Below are 26,141 nucleotides of genomic sequence, written 5' to 3'. Positions count from 1 at the left end.
ATATATCGGTACACATCTGGTGACCAGAACTCAACAAAATTTTATCAAATACATTTTCTCCGAAAAACGGTTCCCATGCTTTAAAACACCCTTACTCCACGCCACCTAGAACCAGCGTCCTAATTATAAAATAAATTTAACGCAAAATAACAACGTCAGGAAACATCAAAACATAAGTCGCCTTAATTTAAACAGCTTAATGTCCAACGAATTTACTTTAACTTGACACTTCTTTCTTACATAATGACGTCCATTACTTTGCGCGGTAAAAAATCTCGCACAACGTTTGATAAAATAATCTGAGGCAATTTTCTTGTGGGGGTCGACGGGGTCGCGAAAAATGATTCAGAAATAGCCACTTCGAGCAACAATGGTGATTTAGAAACACAATAGATGTGTAGGGGAACTGATGGATTGACACTGTGTGCACTTAGAATAGGGACGCGGACGTGACGAGGGATATTTTTTTCTTGTATTACATACAGAAACTACAGGAGCTATTAATAAGATTTTCGGCGAAAATAATTATAGTTCTCAAAGAATTTGAACATAGGTTAAATCATAACTGCATACCGCATTTGAGGCATACTTCATGTGTAATCTAGCTAGTAATCATATTGTTAAAAACATGTCAGGTCAAAACCAGCCAGAACATTATTTCGCACATTTTTTTCCCAAGTGAAAACGCACATGCAAAATTATACGACACGTAGTTAGGACGAAATTTAAATATTAATTGCCAGTTGCCGAACTGTAATATCAACATCCCCTCACTAGAGACGCGTGCGGGCCACAGGGAGCGAAATGTGCAAACAATTAGAAAGGAGCTCTTTTTTGCGCCCTTCTCAACTGGGGTGGCTCACAATGGCACTTTATGTCAACGACAGCTCGCCTCTATTTAAATGCGGCTGGATCTATCTTGCACTAGACATCTGTTACTTTCACACCGACCGTAAATTATATTGTAATGGCTGGCAAAAAATAATCGGATTTGCTTTTTTTTGGAATGAAATATAAATCGGATTTTATTTTTTGGTTTTAAATGTGATACCGTGGGTTGGATATGTCGGTCCCGATATTGAGACAGCTATATGAATTTTTAATCTGACTATAAAAAAAAAATTATATTTTGGACGTATGCCTTTATTGCTAAGAGAAAGTAATCATTTTGATTCCCAGGGCGCCAAGGACAATTATTCTTATAATGAACGGAAGCGAGTTGATATAGATAGGTATATGTATATATATAGATAAACTGTACCTAAAAGAAGATACATAGATACACTATATAGAAACAAAACACAATATCAAAGTTAAGCGTCAGCTACAAAGAACTAATGACAACTATCGATTCAAACAATATTGTTCCAGTGTTAACAAAAGGAGGGTGATGTGTTCGTCCCGCGCGTATGTAAATCTATTCAAAAGATTCTTTTGATAACGGTTCTTTGTAAAAGCTGAAGTACGACCTAAAGTCCCATTTTTCTTCTAAATACATAAGCACTGGCAATCGGAAAACTCAACGCGGGATCCACTCTGCGTGAACCTATTCGATCTCATGCATTTAAATTCAGAATTAGTGGAAGCCTTGCCGCAGACCGACTTTTTGCGAAGGTGAGCAAGCTATTCCTCGGATTTCTCTTTAATACCACTTTCATTGAAAACGTGATTGATTTAATAGTCTTTTGTATACTATAAACATTTTATAGCTCTGCGCTTTAGGGGTATGGAAATAAAGACTAAGACTTTTTGCTTTTGAAATAGCATTTTGTTGAGGACGTGGTGTGACAACATAAATAATCTATCCGAAGACAACCCCGTGTCTGGCAGGCAGAAAAATGTATCTGGGACATAAAAGGATGGTGGAGGTCGGTTCGTTACGTTTTGTCGGTCCCGAGGGCGTGCCTTGCGCGGTGGGCTAGTAGCGCTGTTGCTACATGAATGTTTTATGCTTGCGTCACAATTCAGATTTGTATCCACTAGTGAAGTCAGTTTATTGCCGAGTGTTGTCCCACGTCGGGCAATAAAGGGGCGTGTTTATTGTTTTTCGTATTGCGAGTTCAAGGTTTTAGATGCTTCGGCGTTATTTTATTGCCTTTGAATTATGCTATAAAATAATACTACGATTTAGTGTGGTGCGTTTGATGACTAGTGATTCATGATAACGATAGATAAAGCTGATGAAAGGATACTTTGTAGGTGTGCTTTTGTAAAACCTTTATACAGTATACATCGATCACAGTTGCCAATACTGAGACACAATAAAAGGGATCTATTACTCATATATATTATCTGCTATGAACGTTTTATGAATATCAACATTGTCTCTCGTTTAGTTTCGTATTTTATTAAAGTAAATTGCGCTAAAGACTTCGTCGAAACCTTCCTTCCTATATCGCATTAAGCTTTAGCTTATCTTTTATTCAGCGCACATTAACGAAGATTGCTAAGCACATAATCTTACATCTACGTAAATACTTCCAGACTTCATCGCCATTACACCATTAGCTATATTAATTTACTCTCAAAACATAATAACACATTTTCAGAACGTTTAACAATTCATATTTTAATTAATGTACTGAGTAGGGTTTCTGAAGCTTATATTAAAGGGTAACAGTTACATGCAAATAATCCTCAGATAGATATAATGTTCACGATTTTGGTTTGTTTCAATATCGAGTTGAACTTCATTAGGCCTTTGACTGAATGTATTTGCCAATATCATATACTAGCTAATTCCGGACTGGGTTAATTTTAGCCTATGTTCGGTGATAATGAAGATCGTGTGTATTTTGTGTGGAATGAAGTTTTTGGGCTATGGATGAATTGAAGAGAGGTCTATTTTTGTGTATATGCCATTAACATGTATGTGTTTCCTCTTGTGCCTTGTTATTATTTTAAACTTAGTTATGTATGAATTTAATAATTTACAGCTCAAATTAAATACCTTATTAATAACGATACTAAATTAATTATACAAAAGACTGAATCTACTTCTCGAAGTATAAATGTCTACCTCACAACTAAGACATTATCCATAAATCTCAATTCTTTTCTATTCAATTGCTCCTGACAAGGCATAACGATTGGCTTCCTCACAAAGACCTAAATATGAACAATAAAAATATCAAACAAGACTTCCAAAGAAAAATGAATCTTAACATTATTTCTCTTTAAGGTCAAATTGGCAAATAAGCACGAATTATCTCACATTACTTCACCTACTCGTAGCAATGTGCAGGTAATCGAAAACCCCCTTGACAGCTGTCAACACAGAACCATACTTACGAAATTGATTAAATTGGCCGTATTTATTTTGTGAGAAATTGGAGATGACAAATAAATCGTTTCCAGAGAAAACAATATAAGAAAGGTTTTCGACAGATTTTTATTGGAGTCGATTTATTTGAAAGGTAGAGTTATAAGCAAAGTTTAACCCTAAACGTAATTCAGTAACGAATTTATTCCTTACCGGAGAGATTTTATATTAAAGTTCGTAACAAGAGCCCATCCATTTATAGGCAAATCCTCCATAATCCCTTAGATCCCTGCGTAGGCTACATTTGCCCAACATTCGTAGTAAACAAATGAAATACATATTGCCGACACGTGGGCAAGAAATTACTCGAAATCTGCCACTAGGCTGCGTCCCCGGCCATACATACAAAATATGACATTTCCCTTTTATTTTGACCGGGGTATACATAAAGCACATTCGTATAAATAACAGATAGGGATTTTTTGCGGTCCGGGTTAAAACATTTGTGATATGAAGGACACCTCTGCGTTATGTTTTACTGGCATACATATGTATGTATTCATGTATGGGTGAGTGCCGCGTTATGTCTGCTGTTGTACTGTGTACGTTTTATACTTTTTGTTCTAAGAACAGAAAAAATGTGAGGCATTGTGATAAAATAAGAAATAAAATAAAGTGGGACCTCTGATCATCAAAGTAAATTGACCAATGTCTGCCACCTATGACGTAGCATTCCAGCGGAGCTTGTCTTTAGTGGGCGCCCACAATCGGTCAATAGGTCTATTAGTCGAGCAAACTCATTCCAAACATTTTGTCGTGAAAAACAAAGCTGTCACGGAACGGAAACCAATTATCTTCGTTTCGGCCTTAACCTAGCAATCGAAATAAAATGTAGAAAATACCAGACGGATGATTGGTTATTACTTTTCCTCGCCGCAAAACCTATCAACTTCTAAATTGAAGTTACCGTAATAACTCCACGTCGATTCTATATAAACCATGCGCTATGCTCGGATCATTGAATATTCGTGATATTACCTTTGGTGCTCTCCACGACGCAGTCTATCCTCCAGAGAAGAAGCGCCGTATACAGTGTAAGTAGCATCTTGCCACCGCGGGAGCAAAATAATTCACTTTTATGGCCCATCTTCATACACAGCCAAATTTTCGGCAATGCCGCCCTTTATAGGCGAAAGTCGCAACATCACAACACCACTTTGTAGCTCGAAACAAAAGTCGTAGCGACACTGAACGTTATGCGACAGTTACGACGAACACTTTTACTGTACCGAATTTATACCGTACGACAAAAGTAATTTGTGTAGTATACGATGCATTGACACTGCCGCCATCCGCTTTATATTTCTTTGTTGTTTTATCTGTAACAAAAGAAAATGGAGTTAGGACAGTTTGTGTTGAGTTCCCATCGTTAGTGACCGACGTCATCGTTAGTGTTTTTTGTCGGTCGAAATCTGTGTGGTATACGAAATGGAAGAGTTCATAAATATTTCTTGGTATAGAAGTTCCTAATCGATGCCTATTATTTTGCACATAAGTGTATTATAAAAGCGAAAATTTTTATTTATGGCCGTTTGTTAGTCTTCCGCTCAAAAATCACAAATAGTTTATAAACTTTATTAACACATAGGATAGTTCAAATACTAAATTTTAGATTTGCAGGTGATTGGTAGGTGATCCCTTGGCAACAGCTAGTTCTAAATAATGGAGATATTTATGCAGAAGGTACTCATCTATTTCGACTCGTGGTTCTAGTTATTAATTAGTTAAAGCTTAACTCACATCTGATGGTAGCAGATGGTGCAAAGGCCGAGCGCATATTAATTTGGAAGTCAAAATTTAAACAATTGAATAGTAATATAACTAGCCTACGCACCTATAAATTTAAACTCAAAGTCTTAATGACTTTAAAGTCGATTTTACATCACAAAAGCTATCCCTTTGACCTTGTTTATTCAGACTAACAATGAAAATCCATGTTTAGTATTTAAGACGTAAATACAAAGTTACGTAAGAGGTTGCTGTAAGGAGAAAAGATGTTCAACTATAGGTGAATGTGAAAAACAAAGCCCATCAGTGGAGTAACGTGGATTAAAAATAAACAACAATAACATTCATAGTTAAGATACAAAGGCTTAACAAAGAGTAATTACAGTGTCTCAGGTGTTCTTTTCAGGAATATTTGGCATGAAATATGTTGTGTAACCTACTTTCACGCTAATCTGGGTAAAGACAAAGGCGGAATGTATGAAAAAATACCTGCTTAGTAGACAGTAAACTTTACTTATGACCTTCAAAGCTCGGAAAAAATATAAAGAAGATACGGAAATATCAAAACTAATTTATCACACAAATTATACTTAAACACCCGGAATAATTTTTAAATTAATTATGGATAAGAATTTCTAGAGCCAGAAACCGTATCTCAGAGGGTAAAAATTTGCTTATAATTCCAGAATAAAACATTGACTTCCTACTGTATATTTTACTACTATCTCACATTGATTTTAAAAAATCTTATAATTTACGATTATGGGTCTACGTTCATTGAAAATTTTGTAAGGATGCTATAAAATGTCCTTGTTCTAGTTTAATGTTACAATAGTTCGTTCAAAGTCTTCAAGCGAAACCAAAAATATATGCTTTTTTGTGCTGCTGTCGTGAGCGTTTCGTACATATTCAATTTATGGACATCAAAATAATCTGCCCAGTAACTTTGACACGCGGAGCTTATAAAAATTAAAATGTTTATGATGAGTGTTTGTGTAAGTATCAGAGCAACCAGGATATAGAACCAGAAATACAGGGATTTTTATTAGAATCTCGCTCACATACTCCCGCTTTAGGCAAAGGCAGAGGCGACCTGGCAATTTAAGATTCTTGGTAAGTCATTGCTTTCGGGCCGCTGTGCGCCGGTACCTTTTCAGTAAAAGATGGCCCTAAAGGAATTGCATGAATTTGAAATATTAACTTAGCCATCAATGATCGACATCGACGACAAGCAAAAACGTTCTTTTGAGAATAATACTTAATCAACTTAATTAATAGTCCGAGAGTACCTAAATTAACTTGCGAAATAATAAAACGAAAACAACAGACAATCATTTTAAATGTAAATATCTTTTTATATACGTAGCTGAACTGATTTTCTTTCCTTGTCTTGTTATCGCAGGTAAGACGCGGAATCACAGCGCGGGACCGTCATTTAAAGCATCCTATTACAGGAACGGTACTTGTGTGAACAATTTTATTTTACGTTTTATTACCGAGACCATGTTTACAGCTCTATTTACTTACTAATGTATGAAAATTACACTAGTTTTGTTTCCTGCTTACATTCTTGGGATGTTTTCGACTTGATTGCGTGTTATACAATTTGGGAATCTGTCTAAAGTGTTAAAGAAGGGTAGATGTGGTGAGTCTTTCTATTAAATGGTCGCTATATGAGTAATGTCAGAGTAACGGGTAACGTTTGAAATTGTCAAGCTTTGAATAGAAAATAAACTTTTTGAAGTAGGTATCTAGGTATAATTATCGTTCTCTATATGGCGATTAACCATTAACATTCTATTCTTAAAATAAATGTTTGAACTTAGATACATCCACTTGAGTGCATCATTTTACCCTGTTTAGACTTTTACAGAACAACATCCATCATCTACCCTGCTTCGTATAAAATAAAATTATCCATTGTTATTACACCCATGACCCATAGAAATCCCACATCTTGTTTTCTCAAAGTTTTCTTATATATTATTTGTTTTATGACTTTCAAACACGGCACTTTAGATTGCTAATGTTAAGGAAAGGACGGTAAGGAGTGCTAACTCGGCATCTCACATAAGCACCAATTCACTTTATAGCTCTTCATATAAAAAGGGCAATACAGTTACTTCAAAAGGTTTTATCATAAGGCATGCAAATGTGGTCCTTTCTTCAATGCTTCTTACTAAGTGATATTTCTACAATCGTTAACTTCATAATAAGTCATTCTAACGTGTGTTTGATGTGTTTTCTATAAAATTTGATCGTTATTTATTAAAATTGATAATTTACCGTGTACCGTGTTATAAAATAATGGTTGGTGTTAGTCTCGAGAAAGTAAGGATTCCGAACAAATAACAAAAAAATAAAATAAGGAAGTGCTCATGGTGGTTTTAATTTATATTGTTTCTTGATATAGTAACATATAAAGGCTATAAAATTCATCATCCAACCACCCTAGCTGCAAATCTTATAGTACACACAATCAACAATATCTATTTTCATATACCTATAAAGTCCTATAAAAGTAAATTGATTTTAATATTAGGTAGACACTTAAATAAACGTTAATGTAAAATTAAGCAAACCATTAATCTTAATTAAGATTGAAATTAATCAACTCTTTTGTTGACTGCTTTAAGATTATTCTTTTAAATCCATCAAAAACTTAATTTTAAATAAGAACTTTAATAAACTTAGCTATTTAAGTAATCAAGTAACATAGTAAAGCGTAGAACAATAGCAAACAAACCTAATCCAATTAAAATTAGGTATTTCAGAAGTTAATTTCGTAAATTATTTGACGACAAAATATAACCTTCATCAACTTTCATACACAACTTTATTTAACTCTTTTAAGTATTAGGTACTATTTTTTTAAATGTGTATGGAAATTTTAATTACTCCATACTAATTTGAATTGAGTCGAGTTTTGTTTTAATAGGTACCTACGTTGTAAATACTCTCGTTCTCACTATTAAAAAAATAAGTTATGTTTGCAATAGACTGATTGTTTCTAAGATTTCGAACTCAAAAGGTATAAATGGACACGGCTGTCTGTCTGTTGTTACCAGGCTGTATCGCTAGACAGTTGAATTTTTCAGATCGTGTATCCCTTTGCCTCGAAAAACAACTTTTAATAATAAAGATCTTGAGGAGTATTGAGAGCTCGTGGCTAAGCTATAACCGCATAAGTGAATCAATCACAGGTTAAGCTATGCTTGACGCGGTTGTTCCTTAGATGGGTGACCATCTTTGTCATAACCAGTTTCTCCGTTTTTCGGAAGGCACGTTAAATTATGGGACCCGTCTGTTATTCCTACATCTTTGGCAGTCGTTACAGATAGAAGCTTGAAAATATGACAACCAGTCTAACCAAGTGGTATCGCGTTGCCCAGGTAACTGGGTTGAGGAGGTCAGATAGGCATTCGCTCCTTGTAAAACACTGGTACTTAGCTAAACTATGAGCTATGTTGGGGTCGGCTTACAGGTTCCAGTCTAACAGCTTAGACTGGAAGCCGAAGCCGCAAAAAAGGCTAGGCCGATGATGATGTATAGGTATATGATGATATATGATGTATGACGACGTATAAATTTAACACAACCATGCTCTTTGTATAGTCTAACCTTTTGAACTTCATTATTAATGTTTGAGGTTTTATGAGAAGTAAAACGTAACATAAAGTTAGTCCAACGTATGTTTGAGTATATTGTTATTAGGCTCAGATTTTATAAAATTTTACATTTATTGTACAACTCGACGAGAAACCATTAAGAATTAAAACCCAGCACTTATCCGTCGAATTCAATTTTATTTAGTTCTGCTCTTTCATACGGCATAATGACACGAGACGGGTTAAAAGATTCCTGCATATGCTTGCATGCATACCCTCGCATATGCTATCAACGATTGCAACTGTAAAAGATTATTATATCCTCACGATATTGCTCTGACGAATGATAAATGAATGAAAATGAGGAGTGCTTTATATTTTGTATGGCATTTGTCATTCATTCGTCGGAAATGAGGCATGTATGTATGAAACTTGTTTTTATTGTTGTGTGATGAATGCAGGCGCTGGAGTGCAAGATTCCCATTCACTGTGAGAGTTATTTTGTTTATTGATGTAAAATGATAAATTTAATTTTATATTTTGTTCTTTCGAATGACTAATGACCCACGAATGCTTGCCCTGTATCACAGCCTGTATGGTGTGTTTTTTATTAGAGTTTAATGTTTTTTTAAACCCCAAACATCTACAAGGATTAAATACAAGATTGTGGGATTCGTAATAAATAATAATACTGTGTAATTAGCGTACCATTTCGTTTTTATTTCTTCGCGCCTCAAGTAATCTCAACCTACCGATATATATCGTGCTGAAAATTCTATTTATGATCTGAGTTTAAAATGAAAAAAACTTTAAAACAGTCCAAATTACAGCTCATAAATGCAAGAAAACAAAACAATAAATTATCTTAACAAACTGCTTATTAACAAACTACCAATAAAAATATAATAAACTGTCTCTACAACTCCAATTAACTGAAAATACCCAACAAAATCATGTAAGCAATTATTTATTTCAAACCTTAATAATATCAAGTCAAGTCTCATATAATATTTGAAGCAGACATCAGTTTCCAATATATCAAGTTTCAGTGTAACTTGGGAACGAAAAAAAATGGAGAGCGAAGTTCCCAAGGGATCTATTCTCGTGCCGGCGACGGGGACGATATTCTTAGACGATAATTAACTCTTTATGGGCGGGGACATCTGTTTACGAAGTACGGGCAGCAACAGAAGTGGAATAATAAAATGCAATAAATGGGCTTTGCGATAAGGAAATAACCTCGTAATAAATAGATATCGCAGCGATACCAACTTGTGGCACGAAGGCAGGATGTTTTGTATATCTGATTGTGTTTGAACTTTTGTTGCTGATTGTACAACATTTATAGATGGGACCGAGCGAATACTTTAAATGTAATGTACATTGCCATATTTATTATCTAATTTGGATATTCGCCAGCGGATTTTTAATGGTTGGAAATGAGTTTTTTAAATAGTCACGTTTATTTTGTTTTGTAAAATGAATGCTAAATAAGTTTTAACTTAGATGCTGAGTGAATACGTAGTTTCACCTGAATTTTTGAAGTGTTTAACGCTGTATTTATTAGGCTTGCTGAAATTATATTGAAAACTGAAATAGCTGTCGACTTAAGTTATGAAATTGTGAGATTTTAGATAAGAAAATTCTTAATTGGAATTGCTGCAGTGATTTTTAATACATACAGTTTTAGGATACAATCCATTTATCACTTTAACTAAGTATTTTCTGTAAACTTTAAAAAAAAAATAGCTATTGTAAAACTATTCAAAAATGATTTTTGAGTTTATATGGAATTTTAAGAGAAGCTTCTTTAATATATCATAGGTACACATCAGTAACTGCACAATAAGTACTATTCCCTCTGAAGTTCATTCAACACGCAAAAAGCTAGTTACGACTCGTAATAATACAGACACGCCCGATACGGCTTTATCTCCTAACCACAAGGGACTCTAAAGATAAGTTAGCCAGAACGAAACGGTAAAAAAACACGATTGTAATAAATTCTTAACGTGTACCAGGAGCATGCTAGATCTAAAAGTAAGAGAGCGAGACGGCGTTATACATATTGTAGAGCATTCTCTCTTTCCCACAACTGGAACAGCAGTATTAAGAGTTGTGGGTTTGAAGTAGTGGCAGTACCATCTGGTGTGTTATAAAGTATCGGTAACAACATGACTAACGGCATGAATATGCTGTATAGAAGTGAATGCACGTGTGTCAGTATTAAATCTTTGTTTTGATTAAGTTAATGGGTTATTTTATGGTGGGATAATGAGATTTTTAGTAATGTGTAACAGGTATAAAAATATTTTTATAGTTTGTTTTTTGTTTCACAGCTGGGAACGTTGTTTTCGGACTATCTATGTAACGGATTTTTACTTTATCTCGTTTTCTTACGCACAGGGTAAAATGATGCCTTGTGATACTATGTTCAGCTGTCTGATTTTCAGTCCGTCCGTTAGTCTAACACAGTCAAAAAAAATTCACCAATCAATCTCCCGACTGCCCAATCGAGGGAGTGAGTAGTTCTTTGGTGAGTAGTGTCAAACTCTTAGTGACCAAACTTTAACTACCGTGCTTATTTCCTCCAAGTTTTTGTCTCGGTACATGGCAGTGCATTGCAATTCCATAATCTGCTAAAACGTACACAGATTAACCTAATATCTATCTCCATACGAACTGACTAAACAGACTCCAGCACTATTAACAAATGCTTTTAACGTATCGACGGTAATGGATTGTATACTTAAACTGGGATTAACTGCCATGCAACTTTGTAGTAAGGTACATAATAAATCAGGTTCATTAAGTCTGGCCTACCTGTAGCGTGGAGTGTCCTCCAAAGTTACTTGTAGTAGCTCTTAACTAATTCACATATCTAATGGCAGCCATCCATTATATCGCCTTTGTTACTTTGTGATTGGTGAATAAATAAGTAATGGGAATTCGTGTCGTAGGGATAGTTTGGTTCCGTGCTAAATAGGGACACACACAATAATGTGACAGGAATTGGTCTTGAATGCTGTTTTGTGATAGCTTTTGTTCTTAACTATCATTATATTTGTTGCTTGTGTTTAATTTATTTTATATTTCAGAATGCAAATTAATAAGAAAACAAATGCAAATTGAATAAGAATAACTTGGTAGTAAGAAATGATTTCATTTTTTTAATCAAAAAGATTACATTTTGGTAAGGTTTGAGTTAAAGTTTGCGTAAATATTAAGAGTAAAAAAAACAATTTATATCTTAGGAAATACTGCTAATCTACGATGAAATAATAAAACTGTTTGTTTTTCTAATGGTATCAGTTAAAAGGTAAAAGATAAATTCTCCACGGGACTCTAAAACATTCTTCAACTTGTCCAAGAAACTAGTAGATATTTAATTTAGAGTGGACCCAAAAGCGGTGCCATTAGGAAAGTAATTAGTATTGGATACGAAAGGTCCCCAAACTGATAAATATTGCAGAAGTTAATTCGCGAGGGTAACGGAACTTTGTCGGTGCTTTCGCATTCATAGGTATGCGTAGAAAGGTACATGTATTTGATGACGTATAAAAGGAAATGGCGGTGTAAGAATAAAAACGGTTAGAGTAGAGACCAACTGCTGGCTTACTCCGTTAAATAAGTAGATTAGATTTTGACGCTTGCCGAAGAAGAGAAGTAGTTTGACGCGTCTGTTGGTTTTTCTGTTTGTCTGTCTGACTGTCGTATCGTATCGTTTTTTTTTTATTTATTTTGTTTCATATTCGATTCGGTTATTGATTCCATTCTGAAATGATACTACCGAACAAAACCAAAAACTGTCGATGGAGCGAAGTCTACTTATTTCTATTTTTGTAAGTGTTTAGTGTTTAAGTTGATAGTTCTCTCCTTTAACGTCAATAATCTACTCTGAATAATCTTACGTCAGCGATATAAATCTATTGTTTCATAACAAAAACTATAAGCAAGTTGAAGAAACAATGGCTTAAAATCTCAAATAAAACAAAAAGAATTTTACGTGAAATATTATTTTACGAATTTCTCGAAAATGAAATAAAAGCATTAATTTCGTCACAGACAATATTGGTACATCTCATAAATGTGACTTCAATATATTTTATTTTTACTGAAAATCTTTATGAAAGAGAATACGAAATTGTTAATACTTTTTGTTCATAAAACCCTGACTGTAAGTTAATTTGAAAGGACATTTTTCTAGTCCATATTAAGGCTTTTATGCCTAAACAGCTCTCAACCAAAATAAGTACTTATTATATAACCAGCCTGTAGAAACCCCCAAAAAACAGGAAGCTTTCATAGTGCCGCAGACCAAAGTTAATGGCTTCGTTGTGACTAGAATTCCATTTAGAAGACTCACGATTCTCAGAGATGAACAAACGATTGCAGAAGCAGGAGGACAGATATCCCACCGGGCACAGGCCACCTCCTGTATAGGGAAATATTGAGCATTGATCAAAGCGTTAGCTTACGGCAGATTTAAAATTTTAGATTCTAGTTTTCAGGACCAGTTTCATCACTATGATTTCCTTAACAGTTTTTCCCTGGTTTCTTAAAAAAATCAAAGAACTACAATTAACTTTGATTTTCCTGGTATCGAACCAACACGATAGTAGTACTTATAAAATGTTAATTTCACACTCATACAAGAACTGTTCCTGGAAAAGCTATTTTCGTTTCAATAAACGGCAACCACGCTTCGTACCCATGGGCAGAAGCAAGTACAAAATAAAGAGATGACATGTATTCACAGCCACGCACAATATTACGTAGGTCGCAATACCTTTTTTGTCGTCCGAACCCTTTTGTATTATTTCTTGTACACAACTGTGATATCGGTAAATAATAGCAACATTATACCTTTGTTCAATTTTGATCCGCAATTTATGTTCAGTATTCGGATGGAAATTCACAGGCCGTTACTGGTACCTGTATTTATATAGGTCCCGTGTACATTTGTGAGTAAATGTTTGTATACGCGTTATTGGAGATTCGGCGGCAAGATTGTACGTGTTAGCAATACAATAAAACATTCGAGATTGTTCTGTGGGTGGAGGTGGAGCGTTATATTGGCCCGTAAACTTATAGATTTATTATTGACCTAATGGCTTCACTAATGAACGATTATGTCTAAGTATTGTTGCTGGCAAACATGATCTGCTAATAGATTATTTAGTTAGACATCCTGTTATAATAAATGTGAATGCTCAGGTATAAAAACCTTCGTATCTTATTGAAATATCGACGTCTACTTAACCTAGCTTAAATCTAGACACCGACAAGAGAATTCTTAATCACATTTCATATAATCCGTACTCCATAATGATATTCAAAAGTGAACTTTAACAGTATTTTAATACAGTTTTATACGCCTTTATAACTTACAAAATGGTATTTAGTTCACTTAATATTGGCTTAGCTCTGGAAAATGCTCTTGAATGTGTCACATCAATCAGTCTTTAAATAAATTTCACGTTCTATTTGAAACCGCGATAAGTCGTCGAAGTTTCAGTTCTAACTTTGGTTTCAAATAGAATTGTTTTTTAAAATATAAGTGTCATATTATGTGTTGTGAAGAATGGATGTAGAAAATACCAACAATGATTATTGTATAGAAGAAATAATGATAAAAAGACAAAGCAGAATGAAAAACCCAACACGCATTTTGTATCCTTCGTGTGAAAACAGTCACCCAACGCGACCTTAATCGATCATTTATTACATTTTTCAATGACAAACACTTTCATTCTTTAATATTTTAGCTTAATTAAAAAAAAAACTTTTTGGTGTTCTTTGAAAGGGTTTTAATTGAAAGGCCGATATCCGATATTCCTTTTATCATTAGACTTAGAAACTTGAGATATATTTTTGCGTGTTTTTTTTTATCTAGAAATTTCGTCGTGATTTCTCTTCGGATAAATCTTTTTGTACGTTAAGTGTGGGCCAAGGGAACAATTACATCAGAGTCCGCAGAACTATGATTATGTGGAAAACTTTATCTTACATGTTCAAGGGAGAAGTTTGATGTGTCTGGCTTTTTATTTGTTTCTTTGATGGAACTGTGGTTACAGTGGAACATACAATATCTCAGCTATTCGTCTATTTTTCTCATATTTTTCCTGTTGGAGATTGAGAATACAAGATACCTTAGACTTTCATAGGCGCTTAGGAAAGCATCTTTACTAGTTTCGTTTTGCAAAACAAGACTTCAATAGATTATTCAATTTGCCTTTCGGTACCGGTAGTGTTGTTGCCAATGAAATTGTTATTCAAGACTTTCCAGAAAGATCGTTTCTGAACATAGTATTTTTTGTTACAAAAAACTATTATGTATTTTTTTTATATCTGGGAATTTCAACATTCAGGGAAGAGTATGTTTCAACATTATTGTTTTCAGAATAGTCAGATAATTTTGACTACAAAAAGCTCAAAAATTAATATACTTAGTTCCACTAACGGAATAAATTTAATTTCATAACTGCCTAGTTGATAGTGAGTATATCCCAATTTAAAAGCACTGAAGCAATTCGTGTTTAATTGACGGTTAAGAAACGTTGATCCATCTTGGTTCATTGTTTCCACAGAACGGCGCAACTAAGTCGTTTGTACATGAAAACGGTAGATTAAACTCAATTTCATAATAACTGGGATTCAGTCTCGAAACAAAACGAGATTTGTATGTGAAAGTCGGGATGTGAGAGATTAAATGTTTTCGTGTGTGTCCTGTTTAGACTAACTGGTCAGTGTTTTGATGTATTAATGTTTTGAGTTTTTTTATTGAAAAAACAAAAGAGTATTTAAAGAGTAGATAGTAAATTAAAAACAAAACACTATATTGTTTCTTTTTTACATACGTTTTTGTAATGATTTGTCTTGAAAATTTTGTATTGAATTTAAGGTTTTGGTTTTGTGTTAAAGGAAATATAGATATTTTTAAAACACTATGTCTCATGTTACATTTTCTCGAAAATTAGATTTCGAATGGTGCGACTATCTTAATTATTCGTATTACAAGAATTTCAAATTGAATTTGAATTTAGTATTTTTTTTGTTGAATACTTAACAAGAAAGTTTTTATATTATAAATTCTATATTAATTAAAAGGGCGAATACCTAAATTACTTTCATGTGATATTTGACATAAATTAATTTAAACAGTTGCAACAGATTTTTAATTTAGATACAATACCTCGCGGAAAGATCTCATATTCAGTTTTCCAAGAAATTTCTCATATTACACATTTTTTTATTAAACTCCCTTCCTGAACCAAATATTTTAATATACCAAAATTTAATTCAATCACAAGTAATGCCGACCCGTCATCAGGCTACTACGAAACGGCAAAAAAAAGAACTTGGAAAGTCGTTTTCGAGAATCCATTTAACTTTTAATTAACCGCTGGCGAGTCCTTTAGGTACTTCTGATATGTGTGTATATATTATGTCCTTTGTTTTACCGCTTTCCCAGACATCACTCAATTTCAATAATGAGCGCTACACTCAAACCGCCATATACCGAGATATTAATAACCATTTTAATTATTGCTACATATTAATTTGTGACGTGTTCCCTAGGGCATTTGGTTAAGCAGTGACAAAGAACCATAAAATTGCCAACTGGATATTCTCTTTTGCTTTAAACACGTAATTAAATTGTGGAATCATTTCGTTAATTACAGAAATTTGATTAAGTTTGATTGTTTACATTTACATTTTGATTCGATGGTGAATTTTATGCTTAATTTAGCGGTATTTGTTGGTAAATAGTATAATACAGTACATTGTTTTCATATTTGTACTATGTAACAATGTCCTATGTTTCATACGTCATTTAAAGTTTATAGAAGTTCATATATCTTGCTTTCAAGATTTGCTGAATTGTCCAAACAATTTGCTTATATTTACTAATGGGCATAATGGGCGATGGGTACATACTAAATTGATCGTGTATAAGAAGTGTTAATGAATAAATGAATTACATCTACCACACAGTTTTTGCTACTAATATAATTAGTTTGGACAAGGTAAACGTATAGGTATATTTTTAATCAAAGGCTACGTGTGTATAGGGGCTATGGCAGGGGTTTGAATTCGCTTTATATTCATCTCACATTCCGGAAGACCCTAACAACCCCATGACCCCCGATTCCCCTGTATGGTGTAAAAACGTTCGATAGAACAATATGTAGTGGTCCCAAAACACACAAACATAAGTACTGTACTATGTATATGTTTTTGTTTTGTTCTTATTTTTCAAATTGGATGAAATACTTAATAATGAATCAGTTTCACGATAGTTATTATGAAATACTTAATGTTTTAAGTTTGGCTAGGGTAGTGTACGCGTATGACTTAAAGGGTTAATCAATTTGATAGATCTGCTTCTTTTTGTGGCTTTTTTTCGATTATTTTTTTATTAACTTTTACACTTTTCATGATAACTACGGTCCCTGTACACAAAAGGCAATGGGAAGAATACCGTTAGGATTTAGTCACTAAAAGTCTGATGACTTTCGTCGTATTGGTTCCTTCCGGAAGCGCAAGGAGTCGTTTAATGATTTTGCAAGCGGAAAAAAAACCTATAAATTTAAAATTAATTCAGATATTTACAAGATTAAAATATTATTTACAACGATGGGGAAACTCGAAAAAGCCGGGTGTCTGTAAGCATGTATCTTGAATGTTTGTTACATTTAAGTTATATTTTACGTTATGTTACGTTACAAACCCTTGGTGGCACACGGATTTGAAATATAGTTCATTTGACACCTTACGAAATGATAGTGAAACGACATTACGATGTACAACGACAACTACAGAATCAGAAATATTGTTTATCTTTGACATGTGATATCTAAGTACTAAGAGATATGTTCGTAATTCAATCTCACGGCATCTACCTAAACATCATATAAAGGTCAAACTTACTGAACATAATCCAAAATCACTTTGACAGTCGTCCAATTGCGGCTTTCATAAGCAAGATCAAAGAGAACTTTATAGTAAATAATATAAAACCGGTCTTTATTACGTTACTATTCGAAACGTGTAGGAAATTCGTTAAGTTCGTCATAAAAAACGGAATCCAATTTACCTCCCTAGTAGATAGAAGTCGGATATTTTTCTCAAGAATTTTTTGAGAAGTTTTATTTTATTTTCTGTTTTTGTTTAAAACAAAACGAAAAATGAGGCACGTGGGGTAAACAAAATTATATACTAATACATGCTGATTAAATTACACCATTACCTTAAAACTTAGATTCATTGAAATTATTATCATTGCAAAAAATGTGGTTCAGTGCGAGTGAACTTCCGACGTTGAATGTTCTCTACAAATAGGCTAAAGAAAAATGGTTACAAAAATATCATATCGAAACGATCCAACCCAATTAATTGTATCCCTATCCCTAATTTCGCTTTTGATTTTCTTATTCCTTGTTTTAGCGCTAACAAAAATACATAACTTTAAAAATTTCAACTCTTGCTATATTGGTTCATGACATACAATTGGACAAGATAAACAGACAACGGAGTAGTAGTACGATATCGTCTTTGCTCTCTGGGTACGAAACCAGAGAACGTATTAATTTTTAAAGACTTGACTTTTCGTTGAACTGAAAAATCTCACTAGTCTCGTAGCAATGCAGTGAGCTATTTGCAAAAGGCTTTGTTTCATAAAGAACTAGTCAGACAGAAGAGCTACTTTATTATTTTCACACGGATAAGTTTTAAGAATAAAAAAATCTTTTTAAAACAATAAGTTAAATATTCATTGCTCAACAAACGTCTCGATTATTCAGAAAATAATAGCACACGATATTTTCCAAGTATTTTGAAACCACACCAAACAAATGAAATTTCAAAGAAAGCTTGGGTACAAAAATCCAATATTTCCTACAAAACGACTTAGAATTCACATTTGAGGGCTGAAAGTACAGATACAGTTCGACAGTTCGACTCGCGATTCCGCCGCGTCTGCTCATGATTAAGGACTCCGGTTGGGTCCGAAACTAGTCGGGCTACCCCGATAAATACGCGTGAGTAAACCGTTACATCATTTTCGAATTATTCTTTATGTTTCTATTAATTTGAACTGAATTAATGTAATCGACCATGGTAGTCAGCAGAGATAAACGAATGTCAGTAAATAAATTATATAATTGTTTAGGGATATCGACGGGTGATTTACAATGTTACACACACGCACACGTATAAATAATGAAAAGCCTATGTTGTTATCTAAACTTGTACTAAAAATGCCTAAAATTGGGATGACGAATGGGTATGAAAAGTAAAAATCTTTGTCCGTTAGGTGGATAATTAAAAATTTTAAACACGTGTTTTTGTCTTAAGTGAACATGAAAAAAATACAAAGACAAACTGCTTTAATCATTAGAAGGTAACTCAAAAGTGACGTCACGTGTTATGGTAAAACAGGTACTACAACATAAAACCTTGATTATTTATGTTCCAAAAATTCCATACTCTCTGACAAAGCCAAGGCATTAAAATGTACCAAAAAACACAACACAATCGGAGAATCTTTTAAAAATCGTTCGAATTCTTTGTCATAGAGCGGTTCTCTCTAGCTTTAAAAATACTTGTCACCGTGTTAGTGAGATCGTATAACACCGGGCTATTAGTACGTTTATAATTAGCATCCGAAGACTAGTAGACAGCAGTGGCCCTTTGAATTCCCCTTGTAAAGTATCAAATGCCTTTTAATTGCCAAGATGAAATTTAAGTCATTGTAAATCTACTCGTACATAATTTTGAATGGAATTCCTGTCATAAAATGAAGTAAAAATAAAATGAACGTGCGAAGCGAACGTGTGAAGATTGAAATTTGAAATTTATATTTTAGGTTTAAGAATTGGCTTGTTTTAGTTATAATGTAATAATTTATTGTAAGTTAATTCAATTATCGTTAACAGGCAACTTTTTATGTAAGCCAAAGGGTGCTTATTGAGTCATAAATGTTTGAGGTTAACTTAAGCTGCTTCATAGTATTTGTTACTAAGCTAATCTTACAAAATATAAACCGGTCAGACTCGCAATACTAAAGGTTATACTGGATTTGTTGTTACAGCATCAGCAGTAATTTGTCTCATGTCGCGGTTCGTGAGTTACAGGCTGGTGACAGGCGGACAGGGTGGCCTAAATAATAGAGATACTTTATACCTTTGGATACTAAAATTATGTTTGTCGAACGTATAGTATGAAATAAATTAAAAGCAGTTCAAAAATAACGTCGAAATAAAATATAACGAAACTAAAATGAATACGCATAATACAATTATGTTCACAGTTTCATAGATCAAATCAAGTATTTAGTACCTATTACTGTATATAATGATCAGTCACACTCCACTAAATACTAATGGGAAGACGAATCAATGCATGAGTGGTTTGCAAGTGGAACTGATTGGGAGCAATCCTTCATTCAGGCCGACGTGTCTGACACGTTGTATCGAATTTCAAACGTGTCTATGCGAAGTTGGATCGGCTTTTGAGCGAGCCAAGAATTACAGAGAAAAACAATGAAACGTAAGTGATTAATTCTTAATTTAAATTGTTTTAGAAAACTTTTGCAATAAGCCACAGGTATTATTTTTTTATTCGCTAGGCTATATTTTTATAAAAGTTTAAGGTTTTCCAATAAGTAAGTAATTGGGTTTTTACACGTGCACTATACACCGTGATTTTTTAGTCGTCTTACAAAAGCAGCCCAGTTCATTTATCCAATGACTAGAACACGTTCATGATAAAAAAAATAGGTATTTATGAGATTTGAAAAAAAAATTAAATGCAATTTTTATTCAATATTATGATGCAATTCGTAGTTTTTTAGAAACACAGCTCTGTTGCGAGCGCGGTCTGAGCCTTGTAACAATGGTGAGGGGCGCGAGCGGCGGCGTTTTTATCATTTTTAAGAGTATGTATTTAGATTTCTTTTCTTTAATTTTCTTCGTACTTACTATCTTAGTTGATGATAAAAAAAAAAAATCGCACCTAGGGGTATTTTACGTCGGATACATGAACTGGGCTGCTTTTGTAAGACGACTAAAAAAATTACCGTGTATAGTCACAATATTTTATTTTATTATCATTTTTAATTCGCTTATACCAGGTGATTCATCACGTAATTTAAAAAAAAACCTAAGGTCCTATCATAATCAATATAAAAACGAAAACATAATTCAAAAAATTATCCTCAATTTACCAAAATTTCTTGTCAGTAAATAACATATTAAATCCGCCATTCTTTATGATGTGACGTGAAATTACGTATTAAGGCATAATAATATACTTTGGCGTCCCAAACAACTCATAAGCAAACAGCCGTGAAATTAAACACATGTAACCCTTAATGTGATTTTTAAGCCAAACGAGATAACACAATGTTTATGAAAATATGTGAAACGTGATATTTAAATATGGGGTTCGAAAGACCCGAAAACTTTTCGTTCGAGACCCTTATATCAAATCTGTTGTAATAAATATGTTTGTTGGCTAAGTATGTGCTATCTCGAAAGCATAATTGAAAAACTTCTGACAGGGGTTAAACTGGTTGTGCCGCGTGTATACCGTGTCTTGCGAGTTGACTATTATGTCGGCATTGCCATGGGAATTATTGCTGATTAATTAAATTGCCGAATTCTAAGGAACAGTTTAAGTTTTATTGGGACAAGGTTGTAACGCGTCGGTAATGGTTGTTAGTAAGTGTTTCGTGGATTAACTATTCTTGTTAGTGAGATTGAACTTAATTTTACATACAAATTTGTGTAGACGAATTTCTCGTTACCTATAATATTATCTCTAGGCTTTCTTATCAACATATTAACAAGTCAAATTTAGATAAATATAAAAAAAAATGTAGTCAACACATGGTATGGTCTTCAAAAAGAGATTGAAAAAAAACTCACGCTAGGTCAAAACCCTATTCAAGGTCTCATCGGATTTAGCCGTGCCGAATTTTACTTAGTGCTTAGAGCACAACCCTATTTAAATGTTTGGAAAAAACTACTAAGGACAGTTCAGCACTTAAATTAATATTGCAATCACTTGGTAAAGTAGGTTCCTTATTACAATAACCTAATCAATTTCCTTATTATAATAATAATTTTGTTAGTAAAGCAATTAAGATTAACAGGATGTGAGACAACGCAAGTAATTTCTTTTATAACTATCACAACGGATGTTTAATGTTTAGATAGTATCTAGTATTAATCTGTTTTACTTTATTCAATCTAACGATAATTATTATCACCTACATCTAAGGTGATAATAATTAACACTTTACTTACACAACAGTAGTCAATTAAAAAATTAAACTAACGAACGCATGGAACGACATTCGATGAAATACAGTGAAATTCTATTATTGTTATTATGTCTACGAATCTGTATTTGCAAAAAGATGCAAGTTTATAAAATCCAGCGATTTTAGTCCTTTAACCGGTGTCACTTGGAGGCCTAGTAGTTTAATTTGTGTACAAGAATTTGGTTCCAAAAAGTCTAAATTAAATGACGTATGTTAAATAATACAGAATTAAGATTATTGCAGTAAATATCATAACGGAGGGCTGTCTGTATTATTCTCTAAACTTTTAGCCCCGTAGAAACATATATATATGTATGTTTTAAATAAATATAAGGTCACGGCAGCTAGATAAACAGTGACCGCTACTCTAAAGACACCGCACAAAGGGAGTCAGCATAATAGTGGTCGACTTAGGAAGCGGTTACAGGATGACATGACAAACCGCTAGGATTGGTACGTACTGGCACGGATAGTATGGAATTATACAAGGTTTTAGGTTAGGGGGTTGCCCAGTAGTGGGACCCCACGCGCGCCATACTCTGCTGGGCGAAGCCCCAGATCACGCTTATCAAAAACAATTGTCTTCTTATAGTAGTTTTGATGTCCTTGATCTGATTGGCTGAATTTTAAGTATATTCTCAAGTGCGTTCAGACTACGAATTTTATTTTCACTGAATATCATACATCCCTTATCACAGTAAATTAATATATTATCTCTGGACTCCTTTCAGCCTTATTATGCAGCACAATGAAAATTAATAAACATTAATTTGACGTGAGTTTAATAATGAGATTATCGTACAATAAAACTTTATGAATATCTCGTTCAGAGCTACAGATTCGTGGCTCTACAAGTATGCATGAGTGCTCATAATTTAACTTTTAAACAGGTTTAATTAATATTTATATAGGGAAATTATTTTATAAATGCATGAGGGAAGTATGTTAGTGGTGGATTTCGGTATAACGAACTCTTGAAAATGTAGAGATGAGTAGGTTTGATTGTTTATTTGTCAGATTTAAATCAGAAATGCAGCATTCGGTACTTTGATAATACAGAGAGTATAAGCAAAATAACAAGCAAGGCTAAAGAAGCATCATGGTTAAAAGATAGATAGTTGATAAATAAAGTAGGGTTCAGTCATGATTGGTAAGTAGGAAGTGACAATTACGGTTCCATAACATCTTGACAATACAAAATTCATCTTTTAAAGACATTATAATCTCGCCACTTGCGATTATAAAATTAAATAAATTGACATGTAAAAATTATAGCCAAATCTCACACAATTGTTCTTTTTAGAAAACTTCTTCATTTTAGGACAATATTCGATACAATAGAAGCTTAGAAATAAATCTACTTTATCCATATTAATTAAATTTTATGAAGAACACATATTGTCTATACGTTCTGCAGATTATTTCGCAAGTGAATTACAAACTGTCTGGATTGAAACACCTGCATCAGAGAAGGTAAGCCGAAGCATGACTAATTAGGATTTAATTATATCATACAATGCATCAAATTATCTTAATATTAATATCATTGTTCTAATTAATAAGACGACAATGTCTTCATTATATATGACTATGTATATCTGAAGTCGTACCTGTACTATTTATTCGATTCAGAGTGTTAATCTCTGCAACTGCTGGTTTTTATTATAAATTGTTTTCTGTTTTGTATAGTCCATTTATTGAATTATGATAAGTCTATACAACAGTACCTACATTACTATAAATTAGAGCGTGAAGCACCGGGTACGACTAGTCAAAAATAAGACATTACGTTTAGCACCTATCCCTAAATGAACATATCTCGAAACCTACAGTAAACCTAAGAAATTGTAAAGTTTATCAAATAATCAAAGATATCACACAAGAGAAACAGCGGACACACACACACACAAACCATATACCGGATACCCAACTCCATATTCCACGTAAACAAAACGAGCATTTTATACCACCAACCGATAATATATGCAAATTATATTTGTTGAGCAGAATCTAAGCACGGAATACTCTCTGAATAGCTTATGTATACAAGTGACTTCATTTTCCAATGTAAACCGCATGCACGATACAGGTGTACGAAACCGAACCGACTAAGTACTATTAGCTACAGAATTAGTACTTGCTATCATACTTTAACTGGAGCTGAATATAAATAAATGCAAATATTTTCGTTTGATTTTTCTACTTTGTAAGTAATATGTAATAATGATGTATAATAACATTCGTGAGGCAGGTTCATAATTATTTCTGAGAGGTGACCAGTCTGGTCATAATTTAGGCCTCAGGTTGCGTTTGAAACTAGTCCTGCTATCCCGATAAAAACGCATGAGTAAACCGTTATTCAATAAAAAATATTTTTTTTTGGTAGTTTTCATGTAGACAATTCTATACGGTTACCTCAAGTGTTAACCGTCGATGGCTTTATGTTTAAGGTATCCTAGAATCAATCCATTTTTCTTTTACAAATTTTTGTTCAATCACTTCCCGAACTGACTGTACTACAAAATTAGATTCCCGAAATCAGGCTGAATGCACGTATACTACCGTATTTCAAAAACAAATGCTGTGACTGCCTTGGAATAAATAAGTAAGCTGTCGGGGCGTCTTAAAATCTTACGTGATTTGAATATGGGGTCCTCGGATGACGTCACGTTTGCCACTCGTATCTATCCCCCGGAAAACGGTCCGGTATCTGTCCGAAACACGATTTTTGTAAACTGATTTACGATTGAACGGTTCTGCAAAAACAATTGAATAAATTTCCAATAGAACTCCAAAAAGGATGTTTGGTTTTATTTGGTGACAGTTTTTTTTTTCATAAACCTACATAATTTTCGAGGTACGAGGACTTAAATGTTCGTGAATGCGTCAGAAATATTAAATGCTAATTCCGGGAGTCCTTATAAAAAAAAACCAAAATAAAGATACATTAAGAATTCGTTTGGTACAACCAAGTGTCTGGCCAAAACAAAATGTCATTCATACATTAGAAGTTTATCAAATCTATTTGTGACTATTCCAATACCAAATATAGGTACATTGTGGATTAACTAATCATCATTATAAATTTCTATTTTTCGTTTAGTTCCCAACCCTTCATATACTCAGAAGGTTACAAGAGCCATTGAGGTTTAGAAATATTACCGTCTTTCGAAATACCCATTGATTGATGAGAACTATGATTAAACAAACCTAAAAATATTTAGACCAGAGTTAAGAGTTAAAAATATGACTTCTATATATATAGCAAGTATTTAAAATAACTTTGATCATGTAAACTTAACTAAAAATTCTAACTAAAAATTCTAGATTGTTTAAAAAAGACTAAAGTTTCTCATTCCAAATTTATTTGGGTCCCCTATCTCGATAACGTTTCCATGTCCGTCTGTCTATTACTAACATACGTTCATACGAATAATATTATGTTTTACTAATATACTATAATTATTTTTGTAGCTAGGTATTAATGGTGCATGTGGAGTAGCCCCAAGCCAAATTAAATTATTCAAGCTAATAATATTAGTCAAATTCGATTAATGAATATTAGCCCGTTCAAAATTATAAATTCTAGAGAAGCCCACATTTTGAATGGAATACGTAAAATAATAATAATTTTAACGAACTAAATAATTCAATTCATTATTTGAACTTTGGCAGGGATGAAGTTGCCTTTTTTGACGCTTTGTAAATAATGTATATTTTCCTTTTTATATTGATATAGTTTTAAAAATGTAAATATTAGTTAAGTTTAATTTATTGTTAAAATATTATAGAATTTAACAATTCATTATTTTATATTTTTTCATCACACGATTGCCAATACAACAAAAATATTTATAAAATGAGGTTCTCAACATTTTTTTCATCTCATTACACAAAAAACCAATGGACCTTCGTAACATTTCAAACCGATTTAAAACATAAAATAAAAGAAAATATCTACTTTAAAGGAATGATACAAATTGAAGTGGTATTCTCAAGAAACTCTTTAATCTTGTCACTTCGTAGATGCATCGTAACAAACGTATTGAATTCACCCTTTTACTCATTAAAAGAACATAAAACTACAGTTTCTAATCAGTAGAGATATTTTTTTCTGAAACACAATGCTCTACTATTCATTATTATGTTTTAT

The 26,141-nt window shown here is 33.2% G+C and overlaps 1 protein-coding gene across 2 annotated transcripts in view; it reads right to left on the bottom strand.

Annotated features, from left to right (window-relative positions):
- The window catches only part of LOC113503498 (lachesin-like), a 123,056-nt gene that overhangs the window by 54,887 nt on the left and 42,028 nt on the right, over positions 1-26,141 (bottom strand). For both annotated transcript variants that reach the window (XM_026885507.1, XM_026885506.1), the window contains exon 2: positions 4,301-4,641. In XM_026885507.1, coding sequence (XP_026741308.1) covers positions 4,301-4,415 — 115 coding nt within the window. In that variant the 5' untranslated portion in view covers positions 4,416-4,641. The remainder of the gene's footprint in view (positions 1-4,300; positions 4,642-26,141) is intronic.

Source organism: Trichoplusia ni, chromosome 19 (genome assembly GCF_003590095.1).
Source record: "Trichoplusia ni isolate ovarian cell line Hi5 chromosome 19, tn1, whole genome shotgun sequence".
NCBI classification, from domain to species: Eukaryota; Metazoa; Arthropoda; class Insecta; order Lepidoptera; family Noctuidae; genus Trichoplusia; species Trichoplusia ni.
Note: the sequence above shows the minus strand (reverse complement) of the source record. Positions and strands in the feature narration are given on the sequence as shown.